We start from the raw sequence: 18,583 nt of genomic DNA, 5'->3' as shown, positions 1-18,583 counted from the left end.
CATGGTTGCTTTAAAATATTGAAGTTTATTTTTGTTGTTTTTACTATATAAACAACTCAAAATTGGATTTTGGGAATGGGAGCATTCTGTATATTGGACAGTAGCTCTTTTCTAAATTTGAATCCTGGGCTGGGTTTAACAGTGGTTTTAAGAGTTATTTGAAGGAAACTTTAGGCCAATATTTTTGCATATACACAAACCGAGCTCTTCATTTTTAAAACATCAGCTTGTTTTTTGTTCAATGGTAATGTGAATTGTTCAGAAAAGGGCTTTGTGTACTGTTGGTTCTATTGTAAACATTTGACTGTACTGCTTGAACACTTCAATAATCCTGAGGTCAGAAGCCTGTTTAAAACACACCATGCAGGTTTTACATTAATTCATTTATGGTTTGAGTCTTGAGAACTTAACCTAATAACATTGTGGCAGAAGGTCAGACACACTAAGTAAATATATGTGTGTGCATCATGTTCTGTGTGTTTGCAGCACTTGCAATTTTTTTTAACCACCCTAGGAGTCTGTGATCCAGTCTTGATCTATTTTTTTCTTATACTCTTTTGGGTGCTGGCTAAGCATTCTCCCCACCGTTGCAAATTGTTTGTGCTTAGTTTCATTGATACAATACAATTGTCTGACAGCTATAAAATTACTTGCCTCCCCCAAGACTGTCATTTTAGGGGAGGTATCAGATTGCATTGCATCTTTTGCACCTTTTGGAGGGCCTAAAAAAAATAATGCTAGATTTTCATACATTCTCAGGGTTATCAAGGATCCGGAAGGAAGGACTGACATACAGAACTAGGGACTAGATCAGGCATCCCCAAACTGCGGCCCTCCAGATGTTTTGGCCTACAATTCCCATGATCCCTAGCTAACAGGTCCAGTGGTTGGGAAAGATGGGAATTGTAGTCCAAAACATCTGGAGGGCCGAAGTTTGGGGATGCCTGGACTAGATTAAAGGGAGAATTTTAGCCTAGGTTACCAAATGGTTTCTCAGCACAATTCAAAGTGCTAATTTTGACTTTAAACACCCTATATGACTTGGGGACAATATGTCACTTGTTTCTATATGAATCTGAAAAATGGTGGCAGAAAGACTGCTTCCTGCCCTTGTTTATTTGTTGGGGTCAGGAGCAGGTGGTAATGCAAAGGGGTGATTGTGGAAAGACTTTAATGAACCTTTGCAGCATGTGCTGCTTGTTAATTAAAAGAAGTAGTTGTTAAAACGCAGTGCTTTCTTCTCATCCCCCACATGCTTGCATGTGCTGGGGGTGGGGTGGGGTGGGGCCGAATTCCCTGTCGGTTGTAATCTCAGCTGTAGGCTTAGTAGCAAATGCTGAATACCAGCAATATTTTCTTATACTCCATAGTGCAGCTGAAACACATTTCACAATTGGATAGCAATGTAACATTGAGAAAGAAGCATATGTTTGTGGTGTAATCTTATGACACTTGCCTGACCTTGCCTTTCCATCAACCATCTTTTTTCTGTCTATGTAAGGGAAAAGGCTGATCTGTGCATATATCTTGATATCTGTGCAGCTGTTCAGGCACAGCTCTAAGGTCTAATCAGTGGCTGGTTGTGCTTTGTGTGTCCCTGGGTTTGTTGTGCAAACTGGACAGAATGTACGGCGAGACAGCCACCTGTTGGGGGGATGCTCTACATTGAATTTCCTACATAAAGCATAGGGTTGGACTAGATGGCCTTTAAGACACCCTTTGGCTCTACTACGTCTGGTTACTACTATCGTTTGCATAGCTTGGCCTTTTGACCCCACTCCCCTTCTGCCCTGATGATCATGTTTAGGTACAGACACTGTTGGGATACTCTGAAAGCTTAAGCCACAATAACTTCGCAGGTCTCTAAGGTGCTACGGCACTCCCATTTTACTAAATGAATATTCCCAAGAATACTGTTCTATTTGCTTGCACTTATGAATACTGGCTCTATCTGAATGTTTAAGTGCATTTACTAACCTTCAGCTTTTCTGGCCCCTTTCAACTCCAATCGGCAGCACAGGATCCACTTTTTACAGCATGCATCTGTTGTTTTCTGTGTTTGCAGTGACCATGTACAAAGGACAGGGCTCCTAGCTGTGCAGAAGCAGGAATTTTGGCAGGTGCAACTTTTTTTGTTCAAGTTTAACATCTAAATGAAACCACTGAATGGAGTTATCCAGAGGTTTGGATTATGGATGAGAGCCAACAAGCTGTAGCTCAACCCAGATATTAGTGGATCATCCACTGTTAGTGGATCATTGCCTATGCTAGAAGGATGGGAAGTTGCCTGTTCTTGATGGGGTTCTGTTTGCTCTGAAAGAGCAGGTATGTAGCTTGGGGGTACTTCTGGATCTCTTGCTGTCGCTTGAGACTCAGGTGGCCTCAGTGGCACCAAGTGCCTTCCATCAACTTCGGTTGGTGGCCCAGCCTTATCTGGACAGAGATAACCTAACTTCTGTTGTCTATGCTCTGCTGATCTCTAGGTTAGATTACTGCAATTTATTAATTGTAGGGCTGCCTCTGAAAGCAGTTTGGAAATTTCAGGTGGTGCTGAATTCAGCGGCCATGTTGCTCACTCAGAGAAGTTGGTTTGAGCATATTACACTGATCGTGGCTCAACTGCACTGACTGCAGATTGGTTTCCAGGCCCAATTCAAAGTGCTGGTTTTGACCTATAAAGCCTTAAATGGCTCAGGACTATAATACAATACATCCAGGACTGCCTCTCCCCATATGAACCAACCTGGACCCCGCAATCATCATCTGAGGCCCTTCTTCAGCTTTCTACTCAGCAAGGAGAGACAGGCTAGATAAAATTAAGGTGAAACTGCCTTTCTGCATAACCCCCCATTTTGCATTTTGCTGGTATTCCCCAACCATTTAGAAAGAAAAATAACACCCTGTGCAAAGTTCTAGTCAGTGTGTTTGAAGCCATTTCAGTGCCTGTTTTTCTCCACTGACAGACCTTGAGTGGCAGAGGGATGGAGCACTGAGTTTTCTCTGACAGTCAACCTCTCGCCTCATTAGGTTTTCATGTTGCTGTGCAACTGTGAAATTCATCAGCCACTTGCAAGTGTGGTAATAGAGAATAAATCTAAGATGACTTGTCTTACAAGATTGAAGCATAAACAGTTTTTGTTGACACCCTTTTCCTCTTGGAGGAATGGAGCTAAGCTTTTGCCCCAAGTGCGCACCTCTTCTAAAATAGTCTGTACCTCAAAATAAAAGCATCAGCATCTTAAAATGGATTTATCACTCCACAGATCCGGAACTTTTTATCTCAAGTCTCCATATATTGTTCTGCTAGTCTTTAGTGAAGTTGTCTGATTAGCCTGTTGTGGGAAGCTCTAGTTCACATTGGTCCAAAAGTATTGTACATGGAAGTCATTGGGGTTTTTTTTAAAAAAAGAAAAAAAATCCTGTGATTTCCTTGAACTTAAAGCGGGTTTTGGCCATTTCATATCATTTAAATAGCTGTCTAGCAAACTAGTTTTGCGCCTATACGGATTGGTTAGAACCTGAACCAATGGCTTCAAGTTACAAGAAAGAAGATTGTGACTGAATGTTAGGAAGAACTTGACTGAATGTTAGGAAGAACTTGTTTGACAGTAGAACAGACCTCCTCAGAAGGTGGTAGACTCTCCTTCCTTGGAGGTTTTTAAGCAGAGGGTGGATGGTCATCTGTCATTGCTGCTTTAGTTGAGATTCCTGAATTGCAGGGGTTGAACTAGATGACCCTTGAGGTCCCTTCCAACTCTACAGTTCTGTAAAACTCAATGGAGAAATTTCCATCGGAATTGAGCTGCTCAACTTACAGCGGAAACAGCTGAGACTGCATACTGATAGGAAAATGTGCATATTACCTGGTGGGTGTACAACTTGCAGTTGAGATACACACATTTATCAGAGCCTGTTGGGGATTTTGCATAATGATAAGAGAATATATGAAATTCAGCTGATATATGCACAGTTACCGAGGTCTGTGGGAGATTATGTATATTGACTGGGAAACGTGTACAGTTCTCTCTTCATAGAAGGATTATGTGCACATTCTCCACGAGACCTGGTGAATGTGCACAATGGCCAGTTGTTATGCACATTAACCACTCAGTTACAGGTAGGTAGCCGTGTTGGTCTGAGTCGAAGCAAAATAAAAAAATTCCTTTAGTAGCACCTTAAAGACCAACTAAGTTTATATTTTGGTATGAGCTTTCGTGTGCATGCACACTTCTTCAGATACACTAGAAACAGAAGTGTCAGACCCTATATATATACAGAGGGTGGTGGGGGTGGGTGGGAATGGGAGATGGGCTGATGGGAGTGGTAAACCTGTAGATGGGTGTTAATGGCTGCTGATGGCTGCAATTAGTCCTGGGCTGAGGTGCTAAAGAAAGCTTGATCATGCATAATGAGATAAGAATCCGATATCTCTATTCATCCCAGGTGCTTCCATGGTTTTAAGCTTGGTAATGATTTCCAATTCAGCAACTTCCCTTTCCAGTCTGTTCCTGAAATTTCTCTGTAATAAAACAGCTGCTTTGAGATCTTGTATAGAATGTCCTGGGAGATTGAAGTGTTCTCCTACTGGTTTTTCAGTCTTATGGTTCCTGATGTCAGATTTATGTCCATTTATCCTTTGGCGTAGGGTTTGGCCTGTTTGTCCAATATAGAGAGCTGAAGGGCACCGTTGGCATTTGATGGCATACACAATGTTAGAAGATGAGCAATTAAATAGTCCTGAGATGGTATGTTGGATGTTGTTGGGGCCAGTAATGATGTTGTCCGGGTGTATGTGGCAGCAAAGTTGGCATCTGGGTTTATTGCAGGCTCTGGTACCAGTGTCCATGTTAAGTCCATGTTACAACCACCAGACTTAACATGGACACTGGTACCAGAGCCTGCAATAAACCCAGATGCCAACTTTGCTGCCACATACACCCGGACAACATCACTACTGGCCCCAACAACATCCAACATACCATCTCAGGACTATTTAATTGCTCATCTTCTAACATTGTGTATGCCATCAAATGCCAACGGTGCCCTTCAGCTCTCTATATTGGACAAACAGGCCAAACCCTACGCCAAAGGATAAATGGACATAAATCTGACATCAGGAACCATAAGACTGAAAAACCAGTAGGAGAACACTTCAATCTCCCAGGACATTCTATACAAGATCTCAAAACAGCTGTTTTATTACAGAGAAATTTCAGGAACAGACTGGAAAGGGAAGTTGCTGAATTGGAAATCATTACCAAGCTTAAAACCATGGAAGCACCTGGGATGAATAGAGACATCGGATTCTTATCTCATTATGCATGATCAAGCTTTCTTTAGCACCTCAGCCCAGGACTAATTGCAGCCATCAGCAGCCATTAACACCCATCTACAGGTTTACCACTCCCATCAGCCCATCTCCCATTCCCACCCACCCCCACCACCCTCTGTATATATATAGGGTCTGACACTTCTGTTTCTAGTGTATCTGAAGAAGTGTGCATGCACACGAAAGCTCATACCAAAATATAAACTTAGTTGGTCTTTAAGGTGCTACTGAAGGAATTTTTTTATTAACCACTCAGGTTAGATTCCCCTTAACCTATAGGTTTTAGATTATTATCTGCTTTAAGCTTCCTGTTTGGTTTAAAAGGTGGGATTTAAATATATGAACTGTCAGACTCTTTGTTTTGGAAAGCCAACTTTGGGTGCAGCTATTTTCCCACTATAGTTTCCAAATAGTATAGGAAGCAGATTTGCCATTTTTTAAATGTGGAAAATGATTCATGTGCTGGTGGTTATTCTTAGAAATAAAACAAGTTTTGCTTTTCAAAAAGCTGCTAGCTATTGCAGTTGTTCCGATGTTCCCCGGGTGTTAATGTGTTCCCAGGATAAATAATCAAGGAATCAGGTCAGATTATTTGTCCATCCAGCTCAGTATTGTCTGCTATATGGGCTCTGCACTCTTTCAGACAGGAGTTTTTCCATTCCTACCCAGAGATGCCAAGGATTGAACTAGGGACCATCACACATACTGTGGCTTCAGGGCTTTGTTTCTTTATCATTCAAAGAACGCTGCAGTTGTTTAACTCTAAGACGGTTCTTTCTAGTGGCCCATGTAACAGATAACGTCTGTGGCAAATGATAACATGGATAAAAAAAAGCCCACATCCCTTCAAGAGCCACATAACAGTATCCTTCCAAGTCCCTCTATCTTAGATGGGACCACCTATGCATTGTTACCATTTTCAGACTATTCTTCAGAGTAAAATGTTTACTTCCATTTTGATTGCAGCAAGCCACCTAGGCTTCATATTGTCAGCTTGAAAAACATGACAATGCACACAATCCCTTAAAGCAAGCTAGAAGTTAATTTCTTTTTTGAAAATATTTAAAAAGTTTTCTGAACAAGTCCTCTTAGCTGAGTGGCTGCCCCTGTCAGGTCCTGCAGTACTGAGGAAAGTGGTTTGAGTCTCAGTGGTTCAGAAATGCAGTCTTCAGCTATAATTGTTGTAGGTCTTGGGTGGTTTTATCTGTTTCCTGTATGTTGTCGATTTTAATTTGAATGTTAGTTCCTTTAATGTTGAAGGAAGATGAATAGTATTTGGTGTTCATGGTGCTAGAAATGAACTTGGAATCAAGGACACCAATAAAAACAACAACAGCAACCAGCCTCCATTCACTCTCTTTGTATATGGACACACAACTCCACATGTAAAGAATCCATATGCACCCTATTAAATTCAAAGGATGCGCGCGCGCACACACACACAGCATTAAGCAAATGTTTCTTTTAAAGAAATGCTGAAGGAGCAGCCAGAAAAGGAGATATTTATGGAAAGAGACAGCAAGATGTGCAGTCATTGCTTTTGGGGTGAGTGCTTGAAGGAACTTGGCTTTTGATCGCGTTAGGGATATGCTCTTAATTTGAAATAGTTTATTTTAAAATTCAGTGCATTCAGCTTTCAGCTTCAGTTTGCATATACAGTAGTTAAGAGCTGAAGAAGCTGTGGCCCTCTAGATACACCACAGCTCCCACCATCCTTTACTACTGACCATCCTGACTGGGGCTGCTTGCAGTTTTTTTTAAAAACTATATTTTATTGATTACCAAAATAACAAGGCAATTAACTAGGTAACCAATAGATCTCTTCCATATACACCAAAAATGGATGTATACCTAATTACAACATCATTTGAAAAAGAAAGAAGTATGACAAAACATACTTTAGCTATGGCCCCAGAGTTTCAAGAAAGCATTAGATATGCGTAGGTTCTGTTTATGTTTGGGCTCCATTCATGGACTATGTCAGCAAATTGCAAAACAGTCCATTGGTTTTCCTTTTCCTTTGGCCAGTTTTATTTCATAATATTTAAATATTATATATTTTATTTCATAATGTTTATATACCAATTGATTATTAAAAACAACAACCTGAAAGCAGTTTACAAAGTCTTATACTGAAGGTAATTTTTCCACCATAGCCGTATTCCTATGAATCTACAACTGAAATGATTGTCAGCTGTCTTCCAGCTATTTGCAACTTCAATTCATGCTGCTAGCAGCAATGGAAATCAGCATTTCATGTATTAAATCTTAATTTTCACCCTTCCAAAGGTTTTGAAGTGCCAGTTGCAGGAGTGCATATTAAGTTCGGTCGTTGGCAACATTAATTTCTCCGAAAATCATCTCCCATTATAAAGAAATCTTAGGGCAGTCCCAAGGCAAGTTTATAAAGAACTCTTTATGCCCCATCCTCTTCAACGCTTAAAACTTTTGTTTGTCATTATGCTGATTAGCCTTGGTGGAGGTTTATGCCACCTATGAATAATAATAATAATAATAATAATAATAATAATAATAATAATAATAATAATGAATACATTTTTATTTATACCCCGCCCTCGCCAGCCAAGGCTGGGCTCAGACCGGCTAACACCAAATATGAAACAACTACAGTGGTATCTCGCTAGACGAACGCCCCGCGGCACAAAAAAATTGCAAGACAACAACGTTTTGCAATTTTTTGGCAGACTCTGAAGACGAAGTTTTCTATGGTCATGCCATAGAAAACTTCGCAAGACGAAGCAGGGCTTCTGCCGCCATCACCCAGAGCCCGGCCACCTCGCACTTCCGCCGCCCACCATTGCCCGGCTTCCGCAGCAGCCGGATCCCCCCCTCACTCACCTTAAGCCTGCCTGCCTGCCTGCCTGCCTGCCTGCCTGCCTGTTGGCTGTCTGGTTGGGCACGAGGGTCCGGCTGCTGGGGAAGGAGGGAGGGAGCCTCTCCCTGGCCCACCTCCTGCTTCCCCCTCCCCTGAGCCTTAAAAACTTCCGGAGCGGCCATGGCAGGTGAGTCGGCACCTTTTTTTTCACCCCCTCCCAATAGAAACACATTGATTAAATTTCAATGCATCCCTATGGGAAATCGCATTTCGCAAGACGAAATTATCTCAACACAAAATGACTTGTGGAACGAATTAATTTCGTCTTCCGAGGTACCACTGTAGTTAAAATACAACTCAACAACAAGACTAAATACATTAAAATAAAAAAATAAAATAAAAAATGCAGCCTCATACAAAAGGGAAAAAGAAAGGGAAAATGGGGAAGAGGATCAGGTTGTCCCCAGGCCAAATGCCAGGCGGAACAACTTTGTCTTACAGGCCCTGAGGAAAGAAATCAGGTCCCACAGGACCCTGGTCTCAGGAGACTGAGCATTCCACCAGGTCGGGGCCAGTGCTGAGAAGTGATAAGAAGATCTCTGTACGAGGTATGGGAAAGAAACAAAATGCTGTTAGAGACTAAAACACCATGGTGGGTTTCACCAGTAGAGGTATTAAGAGTTAAGAAAGTAAATATGGAGGGGAGGCGGGCCACGTACGAGGAAATTTTGACAAAAACTGAAAAAGGCTGGAGACTGAAACCTTATGAAGAAATTAAAGGAGTCTTAACAGGATGGATACAATACCATCAAATAAATGATGTTCTTAGAGAGGATAGGAAAATAGGATTTGAGGACAAAAGGTCCAAATTTCAAATAGAAGTGCTAGAAGGCAAAACAAAGCTTCTGTCAAAAATGTATGACTTGTTGTTAGAATGGTATACAAAAGATGAGTTGACAAAAGAGGTGATGATTAAATGGGCAAAGGATTTTGGGCATAATATTGAATATGATGCGTGGTTGAAATTATGGAACCAAACTTTAAGATTTACTGCATGTACTGCCTTGAAAGAAAATATATATAAGATGATTTATAGATGGTATCTAACACCAGTTAAATTAGCTAAAATGTATAGAATGAGTGATAGAACGTGCTGGAAGTGTAAAGAGAGAGATGGTGAATTTTATCATATGTGGTGGACATGCGATAAGGTAAAAAGATTTTGGGAGATGCTTTATAATGAGTTGAAAAAGATGTTTAAATACACTTTTCCAAAAAAACCAGAAGCATTTTTGTTAGGAATAATAGGAGGAGAGATTAGAAAAGAAGATCAAGTACTGTTTATGTATGCGACAACCGCGGCTAGGACATTGTTAGCCCAAAAATGGAAATTACAGGAACTACCTACAATTGAGGAGTGGCAGATAAAAATGATGGACTATGCTGAACTTGCTAGACTGACTTGCAAGATCCGTGACCAAGGTGAGACAAGGTTTCAAAAGGACTGGAGCAAATATGTGGACTATATGGAGGAAAACTGTAGATCTCTAAAAACACTTGCAGGACTGAAATAAATCCTATGAATTGACTAAAAACTTAAAAAGGAACTGCAAAAAATGGAGTTAACATGAAACCCGCATGAAGGGAGGGGGGGAAGTCACAGCTCGGCAGAGCAAGATGTAAGATGAAAATATAAGATGTTCTGTATAAAAGATTGTTTTTTTTATTTTAATTTGATAAATTGGAAAATGGAATAAAATTTATTTTTTTTAAAAAAAGAGAAGGCCCTGGTTCTAGTTGAGTCTAATCTGATTTCCTTTGGGCCCGGGACCTCTAAGGTGTTACTATTTATGGATCTTAAGGTCCTCCGCGGGGCATACTGGGAGAGACGGTCCCGTAAGTAGGAGGGTCCTAGGCGGTAATCCACTTAAAGGAGTATTCCCATTCCCAATTGAATATCCCAAAATAGCAAAACCATTTGGGAATTACCTACCTCCCCACAGAGGTGTGTCTAGCACCTTCATTATAGTTTCCAATGTTTGCTGAAGGCATACCCCTTTACCCTGGTCTTGGACACCTGAGACCCTTCTGATTCCCGTGAATAGAATTTGTTTAATCTGTTTTTAATGTTGAATTTTAAATGCTTGTGACTCCCTTGGACCTGATGGTAAATGGCAGGTAAAAAAATTGAATGAATGAATAATAGTTTTTCCTCTTGACAATTAGACTCATAATTACAATAGTTTTCAGGTTGAATTCATTTCTCTGCTGTGTGTGTTCTCCATATTCCAGTACTGTGTATCCAACCTGCAACACAGTACCCACTTATGATTTCCTCCCTGTATTAGTCTGCTTTTTTTCTCTTCTAAAAAGGAAAAAGGACTGCTGATCTTAGCTTGGGGCTTAGCCCAGTTGTGGGTCGCAATCCATTCCATAATGGAGTTTCTTGTTTAGATTTCTGAAATGAGCTCTGCCAAAAGAATAGGTTCTAGTCAAAAGCAGCTAATATATGAAACGACCCTCTTATTTTCATATGTCATTTTCCAGTGGTTACACATGAATACTTCCTCTTTGAAATTCTTTTCAATCTAACAAACCAATCCATCTTCAGAACACTCAAATGGGATTCTTCTTGTGCTTGTGGCTTGGTTAAAATGAAGAGTAGGCTGTTGCTTGCTAAACACTCAGACTACAGCAAACCAATTAGCTTCTAAAGCACTGCAGCACTTCAGAAGCTGTATTGTTGCCACAGACTAACATGGCTGCTTCTTCTGGAATTTGTCGCAATACAACTGAATATTTTGTCTCTGTGTCGCTAAGGGCATGTTACAGACCTTGCAACAGTCAGTGCAGTTGGTGATACAAAGAGGGAGCTCCCAGGTTGACTGAGTACTAAAGCCTGTTTGGAAAACATGGACATTAAAGAGAGAGATTTCCACCACCCAAATCAATTGTAGCGGTTAGGGCAGCCTGAGGACATTAGATGTGACAAAACGTCAGGTTGTAGACTGGAGCATCCCTTTGAGATCTTTTTTTAATGTACTGCTTTCTTTTGTTTTTAATTCTTCTTTGAGCGTTAGCATTTAAAATATTCAAGCCACTTATTTCAGATGCTTCTGGTAATATTCCAGCAGATTAGCTCATCTCACTGTTTATAAAAAGCACATTAGATCTTTAAGAGGCAGCATCTGCTGATGTGAAAACCAGTGTGGTTCTGCTGCGCTTGGAGCTAGGCAACCTGGATTCAGATCCCTGTTTGCTCCACTGTCCTTGCAAGTCTAACATAGCTGCTTCTCCCCAAATTGAATTCTCCCTCTCCTGACATAAAATCATAAGAGTTGTAGAGTTGGAAAGGGACCCTGAGGATCATCTGTTGTTTTCACGTTTAACAGGAAATCTATATTCTTGCTTGATAGATTTCCAGTGACATGTTTCCAGTTTCCATTTCTCACATAGCATTCTCTCTCTCTCTCCCCCCCTCTATATATCGGATTGTTCCTTTTTGATTTCCCCAGCAATTTATTTTTAACATAAATTTCCAGTAATTTCATATTGTTGTGCCCTGTGGGCTTTGGAAAAACAAATGGCTATTTAGATAATGCATTCCCACCTCTGGCATTTTAGTAATGCCAGCTGTTCATCTGATGGGAGCGGCAGCAGCTATTTTAAAAGGTTCCCTGTATTTTGAAGAACCTCAGTTCACATCTATGCACTCAGGATGTTAATGAATTTTTTAATTTCTTAATCTTTCCATAAATAAGTAGTAACTAAAACAGGCTTTAAAATGGGGAGGTGGCACTCAAGCCTATGTTTTCTTGACCTTTACTCATATCTAAATGCTGGAAATGGGTAGAGTTGATTGAAATATTAACCAGTTGGTCAATATTTGTGTGTTTGCCTGCACACGTGTTAATTTACTTGCTTTGTTTAAGACATTTATACCCTGTCCTTTGCTCACCTAGTCCCTTGCCTTGGGATGACAACTGTGCAAATGACTGCCCACTCTACTCTTCAAAACGGGATTTCAGGGGCCACATCAAGTGGTGGGACAGCATCATAGCTTATGCCTAGCCATGTACCTTAGGACTGCGCTGTAAACTTCAGAACCATGTAACCTGCAACCTGATCATGTTTGGTCATTGTAGTGATGATGTTAAGAATAAAGCCTTTGGCAGTACGTAATTGAGCTAAGAGTCTGAATACTGTGTCCATAGGTGGGAGCTGGGGACATTGATGGAGTTACCTCCCTTGCTGGGTCATTGTGAGAGACCTCATTTTGGGTTGAAGTATTCATTGCAGTGACATTTAGGCTACAAGGAAAGGCAGAAAAAGAACATCTTGCTGAAGGCAAGAGTTGTCCAGTTTAGGACTTTGAGTCAAAAGAAATAATATGAGGCAACAGAAACAAGAATCTATCCTCAACATTGAATGCAGTTTATTCACATGAACAATGTCACACCGACCTTTCCTTTTCTGGGAGTGCTTGCTGCTCCTTATCCCTGCTCCAACTGAATTTGGTTGCCATAAAGAAAATGGCCAGTTATAGTTGACGCTTTAGTTGGATGTAGCAGGAGGAAATGCAGGCTAGCATGTCAGTGAATTATCCTGTGGCTATTTTCAGTACAGTGGATGCCGCTGATGAAGATTCGTTTGAGTCTGGTGTGTGAATGTATATACAGTATTGACTTAATGTACTAGTGTCAGTTCATTATTCTATTGCACTATTGGTTCATTCACTTAGGAACAAATACCAGCTGGAAACGTCTGCAGGCCACCAACTTGAAGACCCTTACAACTCATAACTATTTCTGACATTTTGATAAGAATAGTTTAAAAACACTAAAATGAATATCTGTGACCATTTCATTTTAGCTTTAACAGATGGATTTCAAATGAAACCACAAAAATTTGCTTGTGCTGAGTTACTATGTACTTGAGGACACAGGTCTGCAGAAGTATATTAATTTATAAATTAACAGAAAATTGTGTAGCCTAGCAAGGACTTATGATCAGTGACTTCAAGGGCCAAAAGAATGTTGAGGACAACTGAGTTGTTGCATATTGAAGGCATCCGCTGGCAAAAAGAAAATGAGGCCTGTTTTATTTGTGTCCTGATGCAGTTAAAACTCGTATTTTGCAGGGACATAACAGATTCATGAAAAGAAAAAGGATACCTCTCCCCCCCCCCCAGTTACCTCACTAGACTAAGACTTAGGCTCAAGGTTCCCAGTTTGATCCCAGAATCAGTGATACTTGGTGCAGAGTGAATTTTCAAAGCTTTCCGGTAGTGGAATATTTCTCTTCCCCCCCGCCACCCCCCTGAATCTGGAGATGCGCCAGATCTTTCCTTACACTGTGTAGTGTAAATGCTTCATGATGCATAGATGGCTATGATACACCACTATCCAATTCCATTGATTGCAAATTCTGATAGCAGAGATGTATGTTGTTTTTCCATACCCATGTTATGTAAGCATGCTATTGGGACACCTTCTGTTTTCTATCTGCTTGAGAGTAATTTCTTTTGAGGCTGATAAGGTAATCTTTATGGTTCTTGTTCATCTATTTGAGGGTTTACTGCTTCAAAGAGTGATGTAAACAAGCTGTTGCTGAACTCTGCATTTCCTACCTTGCAGGTTAGCTGCCTTAGACACAGTTAATGCAAAACAACTGAAGCATCCATTTTGTTGGACTTGCAGCAGCTTCTGTGAGGAAATCTGTCTTTTCAGTGAGCATGCTCAGTTGACAGCCTGCCAAATTTGAGCTAAGCTTCATTTAATAAAGATTTAGTCTGTGGGGATGTGTCAGTACAAACTGCATTTGGAGAGCGGGAGAGATTATCCTTTTCTAAATCATTGTTCTGCAGAGAAGCTTTCAGCAAGTATACTGATAAAATGGAAAAGAACAACTTCCCTGCAGGACTCCGAGTCTATGTACAACTCAGGAGTGGTTCATACTTGAAATTAGCGTAGTGATGAACGAATCGGGTACCTGTGACCCCTCCTTGGAGGTTGCTAACATACCAGCACCTCAACTATGGGGAAAGCTCTCTCAGTCCAATTCTGACACCATTTCATGTAGGAAGTTGTTAAATAATAATAGCAATTAACAGTATTTTTGTTCTACCCTTCCTCCAATGGGTTCAGGGCACGTTTGCATGCTTCCTCCCTTTTACATTTGCAACAATCCTATAGGGTAGATCACTAATCAAGCTTTGTGACCAAGTGGTGTTTTGAACCTGGGTCTCACCAGCTTGTTCAGTGCGCCAGCTCCTAGACTACCCAGGTTGCGGTTGCCTGCCCACATGCTACATTGCTCTTCAGCGTTTGGCTGGGTTTGTGGAGAGGTCTGATATTTGTGAATGCCTATGTCAGGACCCAGGTGGCGCTGTGGGTTAAACCACAGAGTCTAGGGCTTGCTGATCAGAAGGTCGGCGGTTCGAATCCCTGCAATGGGGTGAGCTCCCGTTGTTCGGTCCCAGCTCCTGCCCACCTAGCAGTTTGAAAGCACCTCAAAGTAGTAGATAAATAGGGACCGCTCCGGCGGGAAGGTAAACGGCGTTTCTGTATGCTGCTCTGGTTCGCCAGAAGCAGCTTTGTCATGCTGGCCACATGACCTGGAAGCTGTCTGCGGACAAACGCCGGCTCCCTCGGCCTATAGAGCGAGATGAGCGCCGCAACCCCAGAGTCGGACACGACTGGACCTGATGGTCAGGAGCCCCTTTACCTTTTATGTCAGGCATAAGCAAACTCTGGCCCTCCAGATGTTTGGGTCTACAATTCCCATCATCCCTGACCACTGGTCCTGTTAGCTAGGGAGTTGTAGTCCCAAACATCTGGAGGACAGGAGTTTGCCCTATGCTGTGCATCTTAGAAAGAATTACCATTCAATGGTGGTTTGTGTTTGTCCATTTCCAAAAGTCACTTTGGCAACATAAAACGCCCTTCACTGCCTTCAAATGGTAAATGTGGCATGTAGAACTCTAAAAACATTTCACCGGCCCCTGGTCCTTTTAATACACCTCTGAGAATGGTTGCAAAGGAGCAAGGAGCAAATGATGTCACCCTTTGGCATGATACAGTGGAAACTCCAGTAAGCTCCTAAGAGTGTATGTGCATGCAGACTTTTGTAGTAGGGATCATTTGAGGGTTGTTTCTTTTCTTTTCTTTTTTTTTTGTGAAAGGAGGGAATTGTCTCAAATCTTTCACAATCCTGCTGCTGTCTTAACCATGGTTAAGAGATAACTCGAAGTAGCATGCTATTTTAGATGAGTTTGCTGCAAAATGAGTATTGCAGACCACAGGTTCTATAATAAATGCCTTAGCACAACTTCAGCTTGTTTTGTTTTTAAATATAACTTGCCTTTTACAGTGCTGCATTGAAATGAGAAGTAGGAGCAACAGACAAAATATTTGTTCATTTTGAGAATTTATCATTTTTACTCCTCCTTGAGTCAGAACTTTAGTTCAGTATTAGGGCATTGACTTTGCATGCAGGGGGTTGCAGCTTCAGTCCCTGGGATCACCAGGAAAATGGACCACAAATGGGAGAATCCCCCCTCTGCTTGAAGACACTGGGATGCTGCTAGTGGTCTGAGTGGGCCAGGGGTAGCCTGCGTGTTGGACTTCAGATCCGATCCTCAGTACACCTTGGTCATGATAACTGGGGCTAATGGAAATTGGAATTCAACAGCATTAAGAGGGCACCAGCTTAGGGAAGGTTGTTCCAAACTACATTAATACCTCCGCGAACGTCCACCTCGTCTAGTGTCCATTCCAGCGAACGTCCGCAGCAAACCCAGAATTCCCGGAACAGGTTACTTCCAGGTTTTCCGCATACGCAGAAGCACAAACTGCTCTGTGCGCGTGCACAGACACGATGCTTTGCCCTGTGTCCTTTTCGGCTAGTGGCCAGGTCTGCAGAACGGATCCCGGTCGCAAAACAAGGTACAACTGTAGTTGTATTCTGAAATCCTGGGGCAACTCCTTTGCCACATGGGTGGAATGTAGTAGGCAATCTGTCATTCTGCAAACAGTGGTATTTGCTTAGCTGAAAGCTTTGGCGTTCCTCACAAAGTTTCCCTGCAGGGAGAAGCACAAATGTGTGTGCTTTCTTTTCAGCAGGCGTTTTTGTGATATTTCAATTGTATAGTGGCAGTCAACTGTTTTAAGGACTAACTGTTCATTTAATTATAGTATTTTTAATGTCATTTCCAAGGCCAAGGGAGAGTTTTTATTCATACTTTCTGTAATTTTATCAGGATTGCAAGAGACGAGAAGGGCAAAAGAGACATAGCTGATTAAAAATAAAATCCCTTCTATTGCACATTTCTGGGACAGATTTTTCTGTGGAATGAAGGTTACTAACATTACTGTATTGGCACAAATCTCTTGGGCTCCATTCTAGGACTTGCAATTCAGTATCATTTTACACTCAGAAACCTCCAGATTTGTGTCCAAAAAGCAATTGGTTCAAGTATTTTGTGTGTGTGTGTGTGTGTGTGTGTGTGTGTGTGTGTGTGTGTGTGTTTAACTTGTAGGAAATGAATGAATTTGAATAAGTCATGCTAGAATGACATCAGAGTTCCTCATACTGAGTTGGTATAGATGTAATACCAAACAGTGGTTTGGTACTACCTGAACAAGCCTTAAAGGAACCCCAATCTCACGCATTACCTCCTTTCCTAGCTTGCAGCCAACCATTGCATGCCATTTCACCCAGCAAATGGTGATTCACACTTCTCCTGCACTGGAAATGAGATGGTACAGTGTGGGGGTTAGGACTTTGCAGAAACTACTCCAGCATGGCCCACTTTCTCAGTTGGCTCTGTTTTGCCCTCAGTGATGTCACATAACCAAAGCTATCCCATTCATGATGCGATGCAATTGATCAACTTGTCTTAAATAATCCTTGTAGCAAATCTAGAAAGAAGGCACGCTAATTTAGAAGTAGGGGGAAATGAAAAAGAGCAGAAAAGGGAAGCAATTTGGGTGGAGGGGAAGAACAGTATGAAGATTTAAAAGGGTTATGGGAAAGATTTGTAACTTCTTAAAAGCATCACTCTGGCATAGTGCTAATAAAGATAAGTCTGGGAGGGATAGGCTCCCTAAGTTCCCCATGTAGCCCCCAGAATAACCCTTTAACTTCTACCATGATGGCACTCCTCTTACTATGCTTTTTCTGTTGTCTACGTGCATGCAATCTGAGAAAAGCAAAGAAGTTAACTACACGCATTCTTCCCAGATTTGGAGGTTTAGAGACTCATTTGGCTGCGCAGTGAATTCTGTGGCCACAATGTATGCTGCCAGTGTACTTAACCATCAGCCTAAATTATGACACTGTGCAATAAACTATATGAAAGAAAATGTTTTCTCACAGGCTTAGCTTTCAGTTTAAAACTGCACATTAATGAAGGGCTTTACAAAACCTCATCTATTCATATTGAGGAGGAGTGGGTTTAAGAGCCCCTTTCATATGACAGGAGCCAGCTCATGTGGTAGCCAATGTTTGTGACCTTCAGCCCTCCATACTTCAAAAATATGCCCCCTTTTAAACATACCAGTGCTAATCAGTGATGCAAAGGTATTTAACAAAAGGAAAAAGGATCTGCATATGAAAACAAAACGTTTGCAGCAATTTCCTGCTGCTTAGATATTTGTATTCAGGGTCATATTGCCATATACCCTGTTTCTCCGAAAATAAGACGTAGCCATAAAATAAGCCGTAGCAGGATTTTTAAGCATTCAAGGAATATAAGCCATACCCCGAAAATAAGACATAGTGATAGGCGCAGCAGCAATGCCGGCCGCGGCAGGAGGAGGAGGGGAAAAAAGACATCCCCTGAAAATAAGCCATAGCATTGTGTGTGTGTGTGTTTTAGGAAAAATATAAGACGGTGTTTTAGTTTCGGAGAAACATGGCACAGTATGTGTCTTGCGGAAATTTATCAAGCACATAATCATTCTGCCAAGTTCATCCATTTTCAACTTTATTGAAACATGTTACTGCATGTTGGAAAAGCTGTAAACGTGAAATAGCCCTCACAAAAATACAGTCCAGGTAAAGTCCTCCCCCTGTGACTCAATCTGGATTTTAAAAGGGAATTCCTTATTTACTGGCCTCTCAAGATTTTGTGAGCAATAGTACTTGTGGAGATCGCAGCAATTGGGCCACAGAGGTGGTTTTGTATATTTCTGCTATGGAAATGTCTCTCAGTTAACTGGTTTTTTTCTCTCTTCCTCAGGCCCTCTTGCTGTTGGGTGGTGTTGCTCTCTCCTGCCTTGCTCTGGATCTCCTCTTCCTCCTTTTCTATTCCTTCTGGTTATGTTGTCGCCATCGGAAAACTGAAGAACAGCTGAATGCAGATTGCTGCTGTACAGCCTGGTGTGTCATCATTGCAACTCTGGTCTGCAGGTAAG

General features: G+C 41.4%; 1 protein-coding gene across 5 annotated transcripts in view; it reads left to right on the top strand.

The window, feature by feature from the left end:
• TTYH3 (tweety family member 3) overlaps positions 1-18,583 on the top strand; it is an 81,642-nt gene that overhangs the window by 19,397 nt on the left and 43,662 nt on the right. For all 5 annotated transcript variants that reach the window (XM_035130512.3, XM_035130510.3, XM_088656794.1 and 2 more), the window contains exon 2: positions 18,409-18,578. In XM_035130512.3, the coding sequence (XP_034986403.3) occupies positions 18,409-18,578 (170 nt within the window). The remainder of the gene's footprint in view (positions 1-18,408; positions 18,579-18,583) is intronic.

Source organism: Zootoca vivipara, chromosome 13 (genome assembly GCF_965207765.1).
Source record: "Zootoca vivipara chromosome 13, rZooViv2.hap1.1, whole genome shotgun sequence".
NCBI classification, from domain to species: Eukaryota; Metazoa; Chordata; class Lepidosauria; order Squamata; family Lacertidae; genus Zootoca; species Zootoca vivipara.
Note: the sequence above shows the minus strand (reverse complement) of the source record. Positions and strands in the feature narration are given on the sequence as shown.